The sequence below is a fragment of the Calonectris borealis genome, chromosome 19 (assembly GCF_964195595.1).
Source record: "Calonectris borealis chromosome 19, bCalBor7.hap1.2, whole genome shotgun sequence".
In the NCBI taxonomy this organism is placed as follows: Eukaryota; Metazoa; Chordata; class Aves; order Procellariiformes; family Procellariidae; genus Calonectris; species Calonectris borealis.
In genome coordinates this window covers 390,220-407,343 of record NC_134330.1, presented here as the reverse complement: position 1 = coordinate 407,343, position 17,124 = coordinate 390,220, and the positions used below count along the sequence as shown (strand labels likewise).

The 17,124-nt window shown below is 43.8% G+C and overlaps 1 protein-coding gene across 1 annotated transcript; it reads left to right on the top strand.

The window, feature by feature from the left end:
* Positions 1–978: 978 nt before the first annotated feature.
* Positions 979–15,185, top strand: SLC13A5 (solute carrier family 13 member 5). Its single transcript, XM_075168198.1, has 12 exons — positions 979–1,261; positions 2,137–2,265; positions 3,144–3,280; positions 3,722–3,936; positions 5,903–6,074; positions 6,687–6,809; positions 7,354–7,566; positions 8,342–8,463; positions 8,748–8,866; positions 10,210–10,371; positions 11,597–11,734; positions 12,491–15,185. Exons 1-12 carry the CDS (start codon positions 1,157–1,159, stop codon positions 12,617–12,619), a joined length of 1,764 nt encoding a protein of 587 aa, XP_075024299.1. The 5' UTR covers positions 979–1,156; the 3' UTR covers positions 12,620–15,185.
* The last annotated feature ends 1,939 nt before the right edge of the window (positions 15,186–17,124 follow it).

Here is a 17,124-nt window from a genome sequence, read left to right as displayed (position 1 = left end):
AATTTCAGGTGGCTGTTGATATCCCAGAAGCAGAACATAAAATATCAATGAATTATTTGTCTTCAGTCTAGTTTCCAGTCCCTCCAGTTGTTCCTTTCTGCCATTTTGATAGTGCCTGCCACCCTTTCAGTAGTGCCATCACTTCTGATTCTGATTATGCGGCTACACTGTAGACCAAATCACTGAAATTAAGGAGTTAAAAACAACTTTTCAAGTTAACCTTTCTGGGTTATTTTTAACCCAGGTCGCAGACACACAATCCTTCACAAAATAATAGGCAGTGAAACACAGCCATGCATGCCTGCACAGACCTTTGTTTTGGGGAGACCCCCACTGTGGTTTTAACTCTCCATTTCCCTAAAGGAGCTCAGTCCTTCCTCACCGCTGTATAAATGAGTGTGAGATGACCCTCCCTTGGCATCACCAGCACCTCGTGAGAGTCCAGCACCTCAGACAAGCCGTGTGTCAGCACTTTGGTCCCTGCTTATAATATGCATTATGAGAATCTATGCTTACTGGCAACTTTCTGTAGGCACTGTGAGTAGGGAGATTTTTCTTAAAACATTCTCACAACTGGTGTGATGGCTTGATACACAGCCATTAAGCAGCTTTCCTTGTTCATGGAGGGTCTGCAGAAGCACGAGCACAGAGGTGGACGTAAGGAACGGGGAAATGGGAAACGCCCCATGTTATGTCCTGGCGCCCTTATGGGGCGCGTCGGCGGATTGTGACTTGCTCTGGATCAGGCTGAGGAAATCTCCCAGGTGTCAGACAGGGGCTGCGGGCACCGGGTCCTCCAGGGCTGCTGCCGGCCGGCCGGGTGGGGGAGGGACGTCGCACGGCCGGGCGCGGGGCAGGGGAGCTGGGCTGGCCCCAGACCGGCGGCTCGCCTGCCGCTCGCTCGCTCCTGATCCGTGTCTGCACCGCTATCCGGCGGCCCGGCCCCCCTCAGGGCGGGAGCGAGCCCGGTGTCCCGTCAGGGCGGGAGCGGGCGGCCCCCGTCAGGGCGCGGGCGGGCTGGTGTCCCGTCAGGGCGCGGGCGGGTCGTGTCGCCCCTCGCCATGTCCCTCCCGCCGCGGCCCCGCCGCCCCGTACTTAAGGCGGCAGCGGCGGGCGCTGATCCTGCTCGCGCCCTGACCGTGTATCCCCACAGAAGATGGCCCCGACGTGCCTGCGGCCCCTGCTGAGGTACCGGTCCTTCGCCATCCTCTTCCTCACGCCGCTGCTGCTGCTGCCGCTGCCGGTCGCTGTGCCGACGCGGGTAAGTGCCTGCGGGGCCCACGCGGGGAACAGAGCCCCCCAGGTCCGGCCCCTGCTACCCCCACAGGAGCCCACCCCTCTGCCCCCCAGGTCCGGCTTCTGCTGCCCTAAAGTAGCCTGCCCCCCTGGCCCCCAGGTCTGGGCCCTGCTGCCCAAGAGCCCGTTCCAGCCAGCCACACAGGGCCCTGCCCAGGCTTGCTGGGCACCCAGCCTGCTTGCCTGCCTCGTGCAGGGCCGTGCCCCAGACACCCTGCGCGGCACTGGCCACCCGGTCCGCCCTCGCCACAGCATCTCCTTTGCCACCTGAGCAAGCAGTGCCCAATCCCTGCCAAGGCAGTTCTGCTTCCCCACAGTGGACTGAAGCAGATCCTTCCTGCCACCTCGTCCCTGAAGCATTTCTGTGCAGCTCAGTTAGCTGCTCAGTCACAGGTCTCAGGAGCCTGTGTTGCAGGTTTCACTCCCAAATGATTTTCAGACACTGGTGCTAGGCAGCTGAACTTGCAGAAGGAGCTCTGTGCCAATCTCTATTCATCCTAAGGGTTGTGTGCCACTGCCAGGTCCTGGGGCTCCCATGGACCCAACCCATCTTGCAAATTAGATGCAATTCGTTTTGGGCCAAAGATAAATATATGCATAATTGGCCTGCACATTTAGAATTGTGTCCTGCATTGTCCAGCAGTGATGACAGTGGACTGAAAGACAGGACTGCAAGTGACTTCAGAATAAGGTTTAAAAGTACAAGTTTAAATCATCGTGTCTTTGCTACCTATTTCAGAATAACTTGTTAAGTTACAGGCAATGGAGTGTTTGGGCCCCTTATAAGAGCTACTGATGAATAGTTTTCTATGCTTAAATGTGTCTTCCATTATGTTGCAGGAGGCCAAATGTGCATATATCATCATCATCATGGCTGTGTACTGGTGCACTGAAGTGATCCCACTGGCTGTTACCTCCCTCATGCCTGTGGTATTTTTCCCTCTGCTTGGAGTTCAGAGCTCTAAATCAGTAAGGAACTTGCCTAATCCATATCTGATACAGGGATATCCATTGCTCTGATCCCCCATCAATATTTAGCAAACAAGTCTGATAGGAAAGCGCTCCAGTTCTGTGGTGCTGTTTTTGAATATGTTGAGCAATGTTCAGGGTTCCTGTATGGGAAGGTGCTGAACTAAATACACATTTGCCCAAAATGTTCAGGGTGTGGGGCTTGAGGTGGTAGAGGGGAAGGTCTGTTTCTGGGCATGGATCCTGCTGGAGAGCATCCCACTAGTGCCAGCAGCTTGTGTGTTCATAACCCAACCCATGAGAGAGCAGTGCTGACATATCCTCTGAGAGATTTCAAAATGCATGGGACAAACTTCTGACAGGGTAGACAGCATGATGCCAGCAAGTACACTGTGTCCCCTCCAAATCTCATTCTGGCTGTTTGTGCTAGTGCTTTAGTCCAAGGGTGAGAAGCTGTATTTAGGTGCTGTAGCCCAGGTTCACTATTGGCCAACAAGCTGGTAAGAGTAGGTGTCGTTGCTGAAGGTGCTGAGAAATCCGTTTTGGAGCTCAGCATTTCTAGTACCTACACAATACTTTGAGCCCCTAAAAATGTTTTAGGAAACTGCTGTCATTTTGTACTTTATTAACTCCTGATGATCCAAAAAGAAGGTTCAGGATGCACAAAGAGCCCCTGCACTAGACATTTCAGCATTTAATCAGGGGATCAAGGGTTCAGGAAACTGGAGGTAGCTCTGAGGCTGCAACTGCCCCTTCTGCCAATATTGGGATGGGGCCTGGTGCAGTAAATGGCTTTGAGGGGATGGAAGGCAAAATGTACTAGTGAAGCTAGCAAGAGGCAACGTTTGGGCCCCTGACCTACCTTCTCTGTCTTTCAGGTGTGCTTGCAGTACCTAAATGACACAAACATGCTCTTTGTTGGAGGGCTGATTGTTGCAATTTCTGTTGAACAGTGGAATCTTCACAAAAGGATTGCGCTGAGGGTCCTGCTGATACTTGGGGTGAAACCTGCACTGTAAGAGTATTACATTGCTTCTTCCTTGCCTGTGTCAATTTAGCAGAGGCCTAGGGATGATGTTTAACAGTCAGCAGAGAAGGGAACCTCCAAGAACCTCTTTAGCTGCACTTGTGCAGGGTTTCCAGAGGTGAAGTCTGGCAGCAGGAACAGTTTATTTGTCCTTTAGCCAAAACCAGCATCTGGCTAAATTCTAGGTGCTTGCCATTGGGGACAAAATGATGACAGACAATCATACACAGACTAAGGAGCTAAATGGCTTTGTGGGATTCCTTCAGTGAAGGTGGCAGAGCTGTCCTAGAAGGGAATCTGTCTCTGCTTTGTATTACTGGACGTTACACACATCCCTGTCTGGGCTCTACTCTCTAAATTACAGTGACTAGAAAGCCTAGCAGCGTCTGTTTTCTTTCCTTTCTCCTCTGCCTGTTTCTCTCTTTTCAGCCTCATGCTGGGATTTATGATAGTCACTGCCTTCCTGTCCATGTGGATAAGTAACACAGCCACCACTGCTATGATGGTTCCCATTGTCCACGCTGTCCTGGATCAAATGGACAACACAGAGTATGATGTGACCATGATGGAACAAGCAACTGGGCAAACAAATACAGTGATTGAGCTGGAGGAAAAGAATGCATCAGATCCCACTTCAGTGCATGGTAAGGGCCTACTCAGCAGTGAGTTGATTCTACTGAACTTGCTATGCTCAGAGCTCCCTGAGCTAGAAGGAGTTCTCTGTACCTTTTCCAAGGAAAGAGGATGGTAACCTGAAAATCCCTAAATGCCTGACATTTAGATTTTACAATACGGCTTCCAATTTTTTATTATGCTTAGTGCTAGATCCCATGCAGATATGTTATGTTAGATCCCATGCAGTTATGTTCTTTCCTTCAAGCTGGGGTCATCCTCCCATAGTTTCCGTAGACTTAACTGCCTGCTCAGGGAAGTGAAAAGCATATCCTGTGGGAAATATCATTCAACCCCCCAGCATCCCACTTTCTAAATCTTGTGATTATCAGTGGGGATTCAGCTTCTAAGCCATGTAGGAATGTTCAAAACGTTTTGTGCAAACGCAACCTATTTGGGTTCTGGGGTAATAAATATCTCTTTATTGACCAGATTGTATGTGGAGGTGGGGAGAAGAAGGAGGAATACTTTAAAAGCTGCATGGAAAAGAGGAGCTGGTGTCATTTGACTCACAGTAGACAAATTACTCTTTGGAACACTTTAAAGCGTGATCTTACCCTGATGCTTGACTCCACAAGGTCCTTCTGTCAGTTCTGTGGTTCTGCAGTACGTTTCACTTGATTTGAACCTTGCGCACAAACTCAGTCCCTTTGATTTCCCTGCTCTGCTGTGCTATTACAGAGGGCTATATTATTAAATACCATTAAATATCAGATCTCTGGTGCCTTTCTCTTTCAGAGGAGGAAGGATTGTCTTGGGAATTTTCATGGAGATGTGATTTCACTGAATTAGCAAGTTGATCTGCCACAATTCCCTGTGTGACTGTGTGGAAGAACGAGTGCAAATGTTGGTAGTGCATACTGTGTCCCACATTTCAAACCTTCTGCCTGGGACATACCATGCCCATTTTCTGGCTCACATGTTCATGGAAGACACAGTGTAGAAGAAGGGTGTTTTATGTGTGCCAGACAACGCTCTGCTATGAGATTGACTCATAACTGCCGTATTTGTTTGGACTTGGAGGCATAGTTTAGATACAACTGTGATCTCTGCTTTTTGGTAGCTTCATTTCTTACCTCACTTGTGAAGGGAGAATGCACTAGGATTGTGCAAAGCTCAGACACCATGTTTATATAAGATGTGCAAGCCCACAAGAATGCCACTTGGTCACAGAGTGCTCTGTAAAGTTGCTCATTTCTAGCTTCCAAACAGTTGTATTAAAGATAAGTTTTCATATTTGTAAATGCTCTTTTTAATGTTGATTCTTGACTCCCAAAACCGGACTTCTCCTCTAAGACGAGTAATAATTTTGCTGGTTTTCTGTCCACTTAGAAGGACCTGCTTGGCTCTGCTGACAGGAAAGGTAATAAATGTGTGCAAAAAATACCCTTTGGTATTGTTGAGTTGGTTGTAATTGCCATAAATTCATTGTCCTGCTCCCTTAGTACAGTCAGACTTCAAGATTAGGCTGTTATCCTCAGAGAACAATGGACTCAGCAGCAAAATTTCACGGTTGATGTAAACTGACATAACAAATTGATCTTAACAGTTATGCCAGGCAAGAATTTGGTTTTGGGTGGGTTTTTTTCTGCCCATATTTACAGCTGTTAAAGCTAGTTGGGTTCTTACTGTGGTATTGGAATGGTTCCAGTGACTACAATATCTGGCTGGTGGTAAGCCTCTCTGTGAAACAGGAAATTATTGCTGAGAAACTGTGGCACCGATATGGACAACAGCATCCTTGGATCATGTAGACCCAGATTGTCAGCCTCTCTTTTCAGCTCCTCATGAACATGAGTCCGAAGTGTTTAGGGACATACCTTTTTTGAATTAAAATAGATGGCATACACAAACAGGAAGCCCTGAGCTTGCAGACCCTGTCCTGAACTCTCTGCCTCCCTAACTTTACCTGAGGCTAGTCGTGTTCTTTGTGTCTAGTTATAAGCAATGGACAAGTCCCTGATGACCCCAGATCTTCTGAAGAACAGAAAATGAGGAAGCGTATATGTAAGGGAATGACACTTTGTGTATGCTATGCTGCCAGCATTGGAGGAACTGCAACACTCACTGGAACAGGACCAAACATGGTATTGAAAGGCCAGATGAATCAGTAAGTCATTCTTGCCATTTCTTTTACTTAACTCTCTTACTGTTTCTGTGACCAGCTGACTTGTCTTAGGTGACAGTTTCAGTTGCAAACTATAAGCAATAACCAGTTGATGAACTGAGAGTGAGGAATGTGTATGATGTGATGGGCCTTATTTTTCTGCTTCAGCCTTTTTTAGGCAGCTATGTGCTGGTATTATAGGTCTCCTGAGAAACTTGGAAATACTTGCTGGTAATCAGCAGAGGAATGAATGGGGAGGAAGAAAGAACGTTCTGTCTTGGGATAAATGAGCAGGCATGTTGGAAGTGAAAGGTACCTAGAATGTGTGGGAGATCTTTCAACAGTGCTTGTCTTACTGAGGCCTAAAATAACAACATGATCTCCTATATGCATTAAAGTAAAATACAGGGAAAACCAAGGATCATTTAAGTTCTGCTCTGAAATCCAAGCTGCCTCTTCCTATTGACTTCAGTTAGGCTATGGATGTTGCCTATAATTACTTCTAATCATTGTCCTAGATTTACATGTATAATTGTCACTAGCACATATTAAAGGGAGAGTAGATCACTAAATGTTTTGACACTCATACAGAAAGCATTTTTCTTTTCTTTTCAGGTTATACCCCAACAGTAATGATATTGTGAATTTTGCTTCCTGGTTTGGGTTTGCATTCCCAAACATGATTCTGATGTTGGTACTAGCTTGGCTTTGGCTACAGTGCTCCTTCGTGGGACTCAAGTGAGTATTTAACTACATGATATTGTGTAAACCCTTCAGCTAATGCAGATCAGCTTACTGAGAGATCTGGATAAAACAAATGCACTGACAAGTTATTAATTTTGTAGCAGAGAGCAGTTCCATTTCACAGCAGCTTTTGAGGTCTGGAAACCTTTTGTGTTCATGGGAGTTGCACTAAGGCAAAAGCTTTATACATTCTTAATGTTCAGACAGAATTGCCTTTTTATTTTTCAATTTCACATCTGAAAATTTCAACCCTAGGAAAGCTAGCATATCTGTTTTGCTGCCCTTGATTTAAAACTGAGTTTTTCATCCCAGGTTGCTCCAAATTGGGCAAAGACTTACATCCATTCATAGACCCCATTCTTCTGTGAGAACTGGCATGTCCCCATGAAATACTTTGACACTGTTTTCGTTTCTTTGTTCCTGGCCTCTGCTGTAGCCTGTGTCTGTCCCCAGGAGTGACAGCTTCAGAGTGGCAAGCACGTTAAATCCCTCTAGTATGTTAATACTTACAGTATTTTCTTCTCCCTTTTTCTTAAAGCTTAAAAAAAAGCTGGGGCTGTGGGACAGAGAGAACTGCTAAAGAAAAAGCTGCATACAACGTGCTGAAGGCAGAAATGAAGAAATTAGGCCCTATGTCTTATGCTGAATTCAATGTCCTCCTAATGTTTGTTTTGCTGGTTGTCTTGTGGTTTTCCAGACACCCAGGCTTTGTAAAAGGCTGGGCCGCCAGGCTCTTCCCTGAAGGAGAAAAGTAAGTTTTTAGGCTTTTTTTCATCCTGTACCCTCTTGGTTGTGAATCAGATTCCCTTGCTCTTACATTTCATTTTGAGTGCGGGGTCATTCATTCCAACCTTATCTGAATTCACGTTTGCTGGGCTTGATCCTATCGCTTGTGCACGAGATCACCAGTTTATCTATTGTTTGACAATTTGTACTGCAATGAAGGCTGGAGACTGGGAAATGGAGCAAGTTGAACCTCCTAAAGGAAGAGAAAATTCTGTAATGCTGGTCTCAGTCACACTGATGTACATGTTAGTATTTTGTTTGTATGAGCTCCAATCAGTTGTGGTGTCATTTGAATATTTAGTAATATCACCTCTAAACAATAGCTTAGAACTCACTGGGAAATTGATTTGGTGCTTTGAATGGCTTCTTCGCATAATGTCTGTGGCATATTAAGAACATAAAATGCACGATGGGACTATCATTCAGGCCATTTCTTTACACATCTTGCTTTGAGCTACAACTGTTGAATCTTGGCTTCACCACAGAGAAGGAACCCTGCTCCCAGAAGCCGTTGTCATCTGTGACTCTGGTTATTAATGTGTATTGTAGCTAGTTTCTTTTATTACTGTGTTTGTGTTGTGGCAGGTCTGAGAGACCTCAGTCATGAACTAATGACCAATTTTGCTAATGTACAAGCCCCAAACAGGATGATAAAGGGCAGTGACTGCAATGCTGGAAGACAGCCATCTTCTAGGAGAAAGATGCCTATTTTCTAAGCTATGGTCTCTTTTCTTCTTTAGGTATATCACTGATTCTGCTCCTGCTGTGTTTGTTGCACTGCTACTGTTTATCCTTCCTGCTAATAAACCCAAATTCATAGGCTGGAATCCAAGCATGTCTGACCCTGAACAGACTGAAGAAGGTATTTAAAAGAGGAATTGTAACATTGTGAAACACTTAGCCAGCTCCAGTTAACATGACAGAAATGTACTGGATTTGCATGCAGTTCTTCAGGGTAGCTCACCTCCCTCCCTTCTTGGGCAGGGCTGGGGCACGGTCCCTGCTCATGTGTATTACCCTTACCCTGTGCAGGTTTCTCAGTAATATGCATCTGCGTGTTGGGTCATTCCCTAGTACCTTATAGAACAGGAGACAAAATGTCTTCACTCTTCTAAAACATGTTCTGCTTTTCATTTCTCACTTCAGATATAAAAAAGCCATTTTTATCAGCCCCGCTGCTAGACTGGAATGTGGTTCAGAGGAAGATGCCCTGGAGCATTGTGCTGCTGCTGGGAGGAGGTTTTGCTTTGGCTGATGCAAGCGCAGTATGTCCTGACATCTGTTTTTCTCTGACTCAAAGGCAAACTTCCCTGGTTTGTTATCTAGTCCTGTATTACTGGGCATGCACCCAAAGCCAAACCCAGTAAAGATGTTCAGATCTGGAGGCAGATCCAAATTAGCAAAAACTGGGAGGAGAGGTGAATGTTTGTGCCTCTTTTTCAGGAATTTTTGTGCTCTGACCAAGTTTCTTCAATTTATCTTACTTCTTGGAGGCTGCCGAGTTTGGAATTTTCACTGGCTGGACAGACCAGAAAAGCAGCCCTTCTTATTTCTGTTATCCTGCTGATCCCAGCCCTGGCCATAAAAATAAAAGTATAGATCATAGAATCATAGAATGGTTTGGGTTGGAAGGGACCTTAAAGATCATCTAGTTCCAACCCCCTCGCCATGGGCAGGGACACCTTCCACAACACTTGTAGATAACACTTTCAAAATTCTCAGAACCATTTGAGATTTGTTTAAAGGAGATATATCTTCAGATTTAAACCAAACCACTACTGAAGTGGTCAGGAAGAAAATCATTGTGGGTAGATATCTTCCACAATTGTGTACAGTGGGGTTTCTTGAACTTCTTGTCAGTGGCTGTTGCCAGGCAATATGCTGCATTCCATAAGCCCACCATGGTTTGATCCTATGTTCATAAATTCACAGAAAAGGCAGCTGAATTCCCAAAACAGGAAATAATCTTGAGGTGAACCATATTGTTTCCTTCATCACTGCTCAGATGCATCTAAATCAAAGCAAGCCTTAGCTATCAACAATGCTATGCTTTGGGGAAATTCATATTCAGATCTAAGTTTTGTGGCTAGGTAGTTTTAAACCATGGGCCAAATTAAAGGTGTAGGGCCTTACATTCATCTACATACATCATACATATATTATTAAGGCTCCAGAGCATTAGAAGCCATCAAGTCACAGGTTTTGTAAGCTCTTTGAGTCAATCACTGCCTATATTCCTACAATAGAGCATTCATACAGCATCAGTATCTTCAGAAATCTTAGAAAAACATGCCAGGAAACTTCTGAGTGATACATTGAGTATTTGCAGTAGTCTCAGCAATAATTGTTTCTGTTTAGCAAAAAAACATAATTTTTGTAACCAAAGTGTGAACAAGTATTTGGGTTCCAGAAAAATCAGGAAAGTGGGACTCAGTATTATGTCTAGTTGGCAAGGAATTTCTTTTAGTGTTTGTGACAGATCATTGTACTTTCCCGGATGGTGTTTATATAACTCAGGAGTCATTTAGCATTATTTGGTAGGAATGTTATATATAACATGACTTCCCTGTTCATGAGCCTCACTGAAAACCACTTTTTTTTTTGTCAGAACTCTGGGCTCTCAGCTTGGCTGGGTCATCAAATGACTCCACTAGGATCTATCCCACCATGGGCCATTGCAGCAGTACTTTCGCTTATTATATCTGTCTTCACTGAATGCACCAGTAATGTGGCCACAGCCACCCTCTTCCTACCTGTCTTTTCATCCATGGTAAGATTACTTCCATCCTGTTATCCTATCAACTGGGAGACTAGAGTTAAACTGACAGTCTCTAGCGGCAAAGCAATATCGTATTTGTTGTCTTACTGTTGCTCTAGTGATAATCTGAAAGCCAGTTATGAAACAGTCCATCTGTCAGTAATCCATAATGGATAGTGATTTTAGCTGGTGTTCAGTGCTACGTTTATAGCATCGTATGTAGATAGAAAGTGGGAATGCAAGCTTTCTCCAATCTGCCCTACCTATATGCCTGAACCCTGAGAACCAGCTTGGGGGAAGAAGCTAATTCAGGATGCCTGTTCCATGGCACCCTTACTGAAAAGGAAGCCAGTTCAAGTCTTCTGTAAGGTATGTCCCTTAGCCCTGGAGAAAGTGAAGTGACAGTCACTTTTTTAATACAGATCAACAAACCTCAGTTACTTCTGGTCATTTTGTATTTGAACCACCAACTCAGAACTGGAAAAACACACACACAAAAAACGCAAACCGAAACAAAATCCAGCACTTTCTGTTCATGTCTTTGAATGGTTCCTTCATCTTCGTGGTTTTATGCTATAATACAGAAAGTGGTAGGCCTGATTGATTATTAGAAATGTGTCATTTTCCATAGGCAGCCAGAACAATTTTAAAACTTAGAGAGGAAAACCTGGTAAGTTTTGCTGCCTTTTCTGAGCAGAATTGAAATTGTAGCATAAAGGAAAAAACAGGTTATTTTGTTCTTTAATTTGGAAAGTATAACTGCTTTATTCTAGACCATTTCATCAAAATAAAATTATCCCAATCAAGGTGCTGAGCCATTAGTGACTTAAATTGGCACTTAAGTTTGGAGTCCCACACAGTTTATGTTATGTCTAAGAGTGTTACTCCACATGCCTAGTAATTATAATCCCATCCCTGTGTTACCCTGGCAAAAGTGTGGTCTGAGGTCAAAGAAAAGATCGTTGGATAAATTTGACCAGAACTCCAAATTATACCATAGAGCAAAACAAACAACAAGAAAGAATCAAGCGTTGTTTTTAAGTATTGTGGGACAGGAAACGAGAGCAAAGTTATCTTTAAACACATGTGGATTTCAGAATAAAATGCTTGTAAATTACTCTAGTGACATAATACCAGGAAACGAACTGAGCTTGCGTGTCTCAGTGGTCTGGGAAATGTTCTTTATGCTTTTCTTTTGGAACACCTCCAGTGTGATATTCTCTCCATTGCATTGCAGGCTGCATCTATCAAGATCCATCCTTTGTATGTTATGCTGCCTGGTACTCTCAGTGCTTCTTTTGCCTTCATGCTACCTGTTGCAACACCGCCAAATGCAATAGTATTTTCCTATGGCCACATCCGTGTTTTGGATATGGTAAGATGATAATTGCGTGGTCTCTTATCTGAAGCTCTCCATTGCCTTTATCCTGAAATATGATGAGAGTTTAATTTTCTTAGCCAAGTATTTCCAAAGTACCAAGGAAGCTCTTATGGGCTGTAACTACCACCCTATGCCCCTCACTTATGCAGTGTTAATATTGCAATAAAGAATTGCATCTCTGAAGTAACAGTACCTTTCTCACAGGCTTTGGCAGACATACATCCCAGCCCAATTGAAATTAAAAACTGACAAGTCGTAAGTCTCTTAAACACTGAAGGGTTAAAATGCAGTCAGTGCTTTACAGTCTTCTGGGGCTTTGGCGAGTGTAGCTGAAGTCTTGTTTCCACTGACGCTGAAAGCAGAAGGTAACAATCAGTTGCCCTAGGCTCTGGTCCTCTGATTGCCTGCCAGACCACACAGTGCCAGATTCTGTGCCGAACACCCAAACATTATCGGTTTTCTAACTGGAGACTTGAAGGGGGCAGAAGCTGTTCTTTAACTAATAAGAGCAACTTGTTGTACATGCCTTAAAGCTCCTAGACTAGTTATATAGCAAAGTGTTCAAAGGCTTTGCACAGTGTGTTCCCTGGTATTTCCACCTAAGCAAGAACATAGGGCAGTGGGTACAATGGCTATGTCTGTGATTTATTTGACCTTGTGTCTTTCTTGTGTATGTACAAATAGGCCTTGCTGCAATTTGCTGTGCTGGTATTTGGTTATTGTTGTTGGTTTGGACTTTTGTCCTTACAGGTTAGATCTGGAATAGTGATGAACATCATTGGAGTCTTCTGTGTCACACTGGCCATCAACACATGGGGAAGACCTATGTTTGAGCTGGACACATTCCCAACCTGGGCAAACAGCACAACTAACCAGTGAGCAGTGAAGAATTCATCTGTTAAACAAGGAAAGGACCCTTAATACTACTCCCTATTGCCCGAAGCCCTATATAAAGTCTCGTCACCACTTCAAATCAAGTGTCAGGTGTTTGTTACCTTTCGGGAGTCACACATCAGTTCAGGCATGAGCCAACTCAAATTTATTCCGGTCGTGCTGGAGCCAAAAGTGCTGTTTAATTACACAACCCTAAGGATCATGTGTCTGGATCGTAAGTATGATCAAGAGATCCGTTGTACCTCCAATGAAGGTCGAGATTTAGAATTTATCGAACTTTAAATAAAGAGAGGGCAGGCTGTGATATCAAATTATTTGAACTATTGTATCACTGGTATGTACTTGTAAATCATTAGCATTGAACACTGCACTCAGGCAGGGGCTGAAAATTCATTAACTATTACTTATATCCACAAGTCAGCAGCTGTACAGAGAAATCCTTGTTGTCACTTGTCTAGTGAAAGAAGGGGTATGTTATGTTATGTTATGTTATGTTATGTTATGTTATGTTATGTTATGTTATGTTATGTTTTAATCAGGCCTTAGCCATGTGGTGGAATCCTTCCAAGTCAACATCCAACACATTTTCCATTGCCTTGTTTTCACTCCCAAATCTCATTGCATTTAGACACCCTTACTGAGGGTTGAGATAACATAATTCCATGCTGGTCATGATTCAGCTGATATCTTAGTCAATGATGAGTTAAGGCTGGCTTTGCGTTTCTTCCATTGTGGCACTGGCAGGGCCAGGAGCCTTTCCGTCTCTCGACCGCAGGATGTGGTTTCACGTGCCAACCAGTGTTGTGTTAGTGCCAGCCTGGAAATGGACGGTGGCCTATAGGACTTCACACCTATTGTGAAAGTTCCTGGATTAGCCCCTGATGTGGCTTATTAATTAACTCTGGAATTTTGGAATGGAGACAAGGCATGAGGAAGGCTGTAGTTGAAGGCCTTGTAAAAATTTAGGGGCCCAGATATTAGGGCTTGTGCTGGCTGACAGCAATGGGAATTGTCTTGTGAACTTTGGAATTCAGGTCTGTGAAAAAAGTGTTTTGTAGCACCTGTTTATGTCATTCCTGAAGCAGAAGTAGTCTATAGAAAGATTGGTGTTGGACTAAGTGTATTTTGTCAGTGGTACGTGGATGCTTTTCATTCAGTCCTGGAGATGAGGTTGAGTGGGAAGTAAGGCAGTATGTTACAGTGGAGAGATCTGTGGGCATGACCTGAGTTCTGCTCCCAGATTTGCTGTGCAGCCTCACGCAAGTCAGTTCACCTCTTTTTGCCTCAGTTTCCCCTCCTGAAGAAGATGTCATGGTACTTATCTACCTCACAAGGGTGTTGTGAGGATATAAGGGTCAAAATCTGCATCCATGGTGATTCCCCACCTCATGATAAGGGGTGCAAGGTAGAAGTTATAGAATCACAGAATTCTGGCCAGAGAGTTCTGGCCAGAAGATCTGTCCTCTAGCATAGTAGTGTGGGTAGGATATTTCATAGTTTTGTTATTAACATGAATGTTCTTTATAGAACTGGAAAAATACTCACATTTTTGCCTTTAAAAGTGAGGAAAGTATTTATCCACAAAATGACCAGGTGCTTTTCTGACAGAAAACTACTTCAAGAATGATTTGATTTTCGTGCCTTTATCTTTTGTGCTCTTTCAAGGTGCTGGGCACCATAAACTCTCCACTGACTGTTGTTCCCTACAATGGCACCCTGTCCACCCAGCTGGCTGGATGTGGTGCAGCCTCATACCTCTTCCAAGGAATGGTGGAGCGTGTGGATAAACACTATTCCACTTGCAGAGTCTAAGGAAGAGGCCCGTTCTAGTGCCAAGAAGTGGCTTGGTCACAGATATTTGTCACCACGTGAAGCTTGTCAACAGTATTTATTTGAAGAAATTGAAACCAGGAACAGTTAAGCACCTTCCGTGCTTTGGCAGTCACCACTTAATGCTGATTTGCATCTGTAGGTATCTAAATGCATTTGAGAAAGAGACTTTTCTGCCTTCTGGTGGACTTCATGGTATGAGGACATTTCACCATTGCCAGGTACTTCATGGTGCTTGCTCTTCACTATTGCAAGTAACATACAGTGGAGCTTGCATGGGTGGGTAACGCTGAGCTTGCCTGTCTCAATTCATGCAGATCAAAACTCCTCTAAAACCAGTTTCAGCTAAAAGCCATAGGACAGACACTTCCCTATCCCATTTGCAGAAAGGGATGTTCTGAAAAAGTGCATTCATCTCAGCTAGGGAAGAGTTCCCTCTGTGGCTGTGCGAGTAGAAAACAAATGTTATTTTCATCAGTGGTCACACAGGGTGATTTATTGACAGGAGTGCCAGGGTGGGGGGAAACATGCATATGGGGTAATAAAGAACGCTGGTTTTATTATAACTGTGGTGTATTTGATGTGTCACCTCTCTGTCCTGTTAATAGCAAAAGTTTCTTTCTGAGACACTTTTATGACATCCTGTGATTGATTTGTATTTAATTTAAATAGGTGAGTTGCAGAATTAGAGCCTGGCAAATAAAAAATTACTAGAACTGTCTCCTCCCTGGCATGGATTGTTTCCTGTGTAACACAGTGGGCCACTTATTTCTACATTAGCTTCCACTGTAGCATGGTATTGTTCCAGTAAGATGCAGGAGGGTACACATCATAGAGAATCAGTGTAAAGCAGAGATTTGGATACCGCTTTAAGTACCTTCAGACCTACATATCAATGGTTCCTTCTCTTTCCTCAGCTAAGTGATAACTCAAGTTTCTATCTTTGAAAATGCTCAGGTGGGACCAAATCAGGCGGCATACCCTGCAAGCTGTCTCATTCATTTCAGAGTAAAATATTGTAAGAATCTAAGAAACACAACTAGTTTTTAAGAATTAATCTTGTACAAACTCTCCAGTATAGCAGGCAAAACCAGGATTTTCTTCAGCATCAAGTATGCATGTCGTCCTGTTCCAGTGCCCTAAATAAATATACGTGTTATTTACAATGGGTAAAGCAAGGAGAATTGCTTTGCTACTGGAGCTAGGTTTCATCCTCTTCCAGCATTGCAGGGTAAGTATCATGACAGATACTCGTCTTGCATGGCATTTATTTTTTGTTTTAGGTGCAAAAGCTGTGGTGGTCCTGAGGTAGTGGCATAAAGGAATCCCTTTGACCCCCACTTTAAAACATGCACCCAGAGCCAACAGAACATGGGAAGATTTCAGTGTGGACCTTGTCAGGATGAGTTGCTCAGCCACAATGAACTGGCAAACAGTTCCTGTTTTATCATATGTGGGCAGAGTGTGATTCCTAGTGGTTAATGGGTATGTCAGCTGTCCAGCTGCCGTAACAGCAGGCAGTGCTGCCTATAAGGAGCTAAATCAATGCTTTCCTATTTTCTGTTCACTGTCTATAGAATGTCCTTGACTTTTCCTTTCTTCTCTCAGAATACCAAGTTGCTAATACTGTTTCTGCAAATGTTGAATGTCTCAAACCTGCACAGTCATGATACGGGCTGCTGTTACACATGGTGTGTTCCTGCTAGTTCGTGTACCTGTGTGCAGACTTCTTCCCACACAGTACTGGCTATTTGGGAGTGGTTACATATGTGTGCATGAGTTCATGAATGACCAAACCACAGGAAAACATACACAGAGAGGACAAAGGTGTTTCCTGCCTGTGTGTTGAACATCTACATCTGTGGAATGGAGAAGAAAAACCTTTCAGCATTCTTTATATGATCTAGAAGTCACCAAGCTGAAAAAAGCACCCAGACAGAAATAGACTCAAGCTTAATGGGGATGCAGAAGTCATCCCCTTTTCTCTTAAGTATGAGTATGTTCTTCTTTGGCCTACTCTAGAGATCTGTCTGAGCCCTAAATTTGAAGTAGGGCTATGTTACGCAGGTCTGGTGTCTTCTTGGTCTCTTTGGCTGGTGTCATCTGCTGAATTCAGAGTAGCGGGTGGTTCATTCCGGCTGAGTTCTGATCTCACTTGAACTCAGTCTTTGGTTTATTCAGACTTTGTTTTCCAGCTCAGGTGTGTTACCACTTGAAAGAGCAATAACCTGGTTGTAGCCAAAAAAACATTTGCTGACAATGTGTTGGAATTGGGCAGCTGGTGAAAATCAGCCCAGGAAAGAAAAAGATCACTGAATCAGACCTAGTCAAAATCCAGCAGTGATTCCTTAACACAAAAGCACCTCTTCCTTTTTAGTAATGACATATCATATACATTTTTACATACTTCACATCTTTTTTTTTCCTAAATGTCTGTGCTAAATATGGAAAGAAGTGGGTAGTAATGAATCCTGAACACTTGGATCAAGTGACAGATAGTTTTCACAATGTTTTCCCAGTGTGGGTGAATAAACATGTGACTTTACAGTGCTCAGTCTGGTTGTGTCACTGTGAGGTCTCCAACAATTTGTGCATTGCAGCACAATCCCAGCAGCCCATTACTGAACACTTGTATGGCTTGGCATTTGTCTGCATGACTT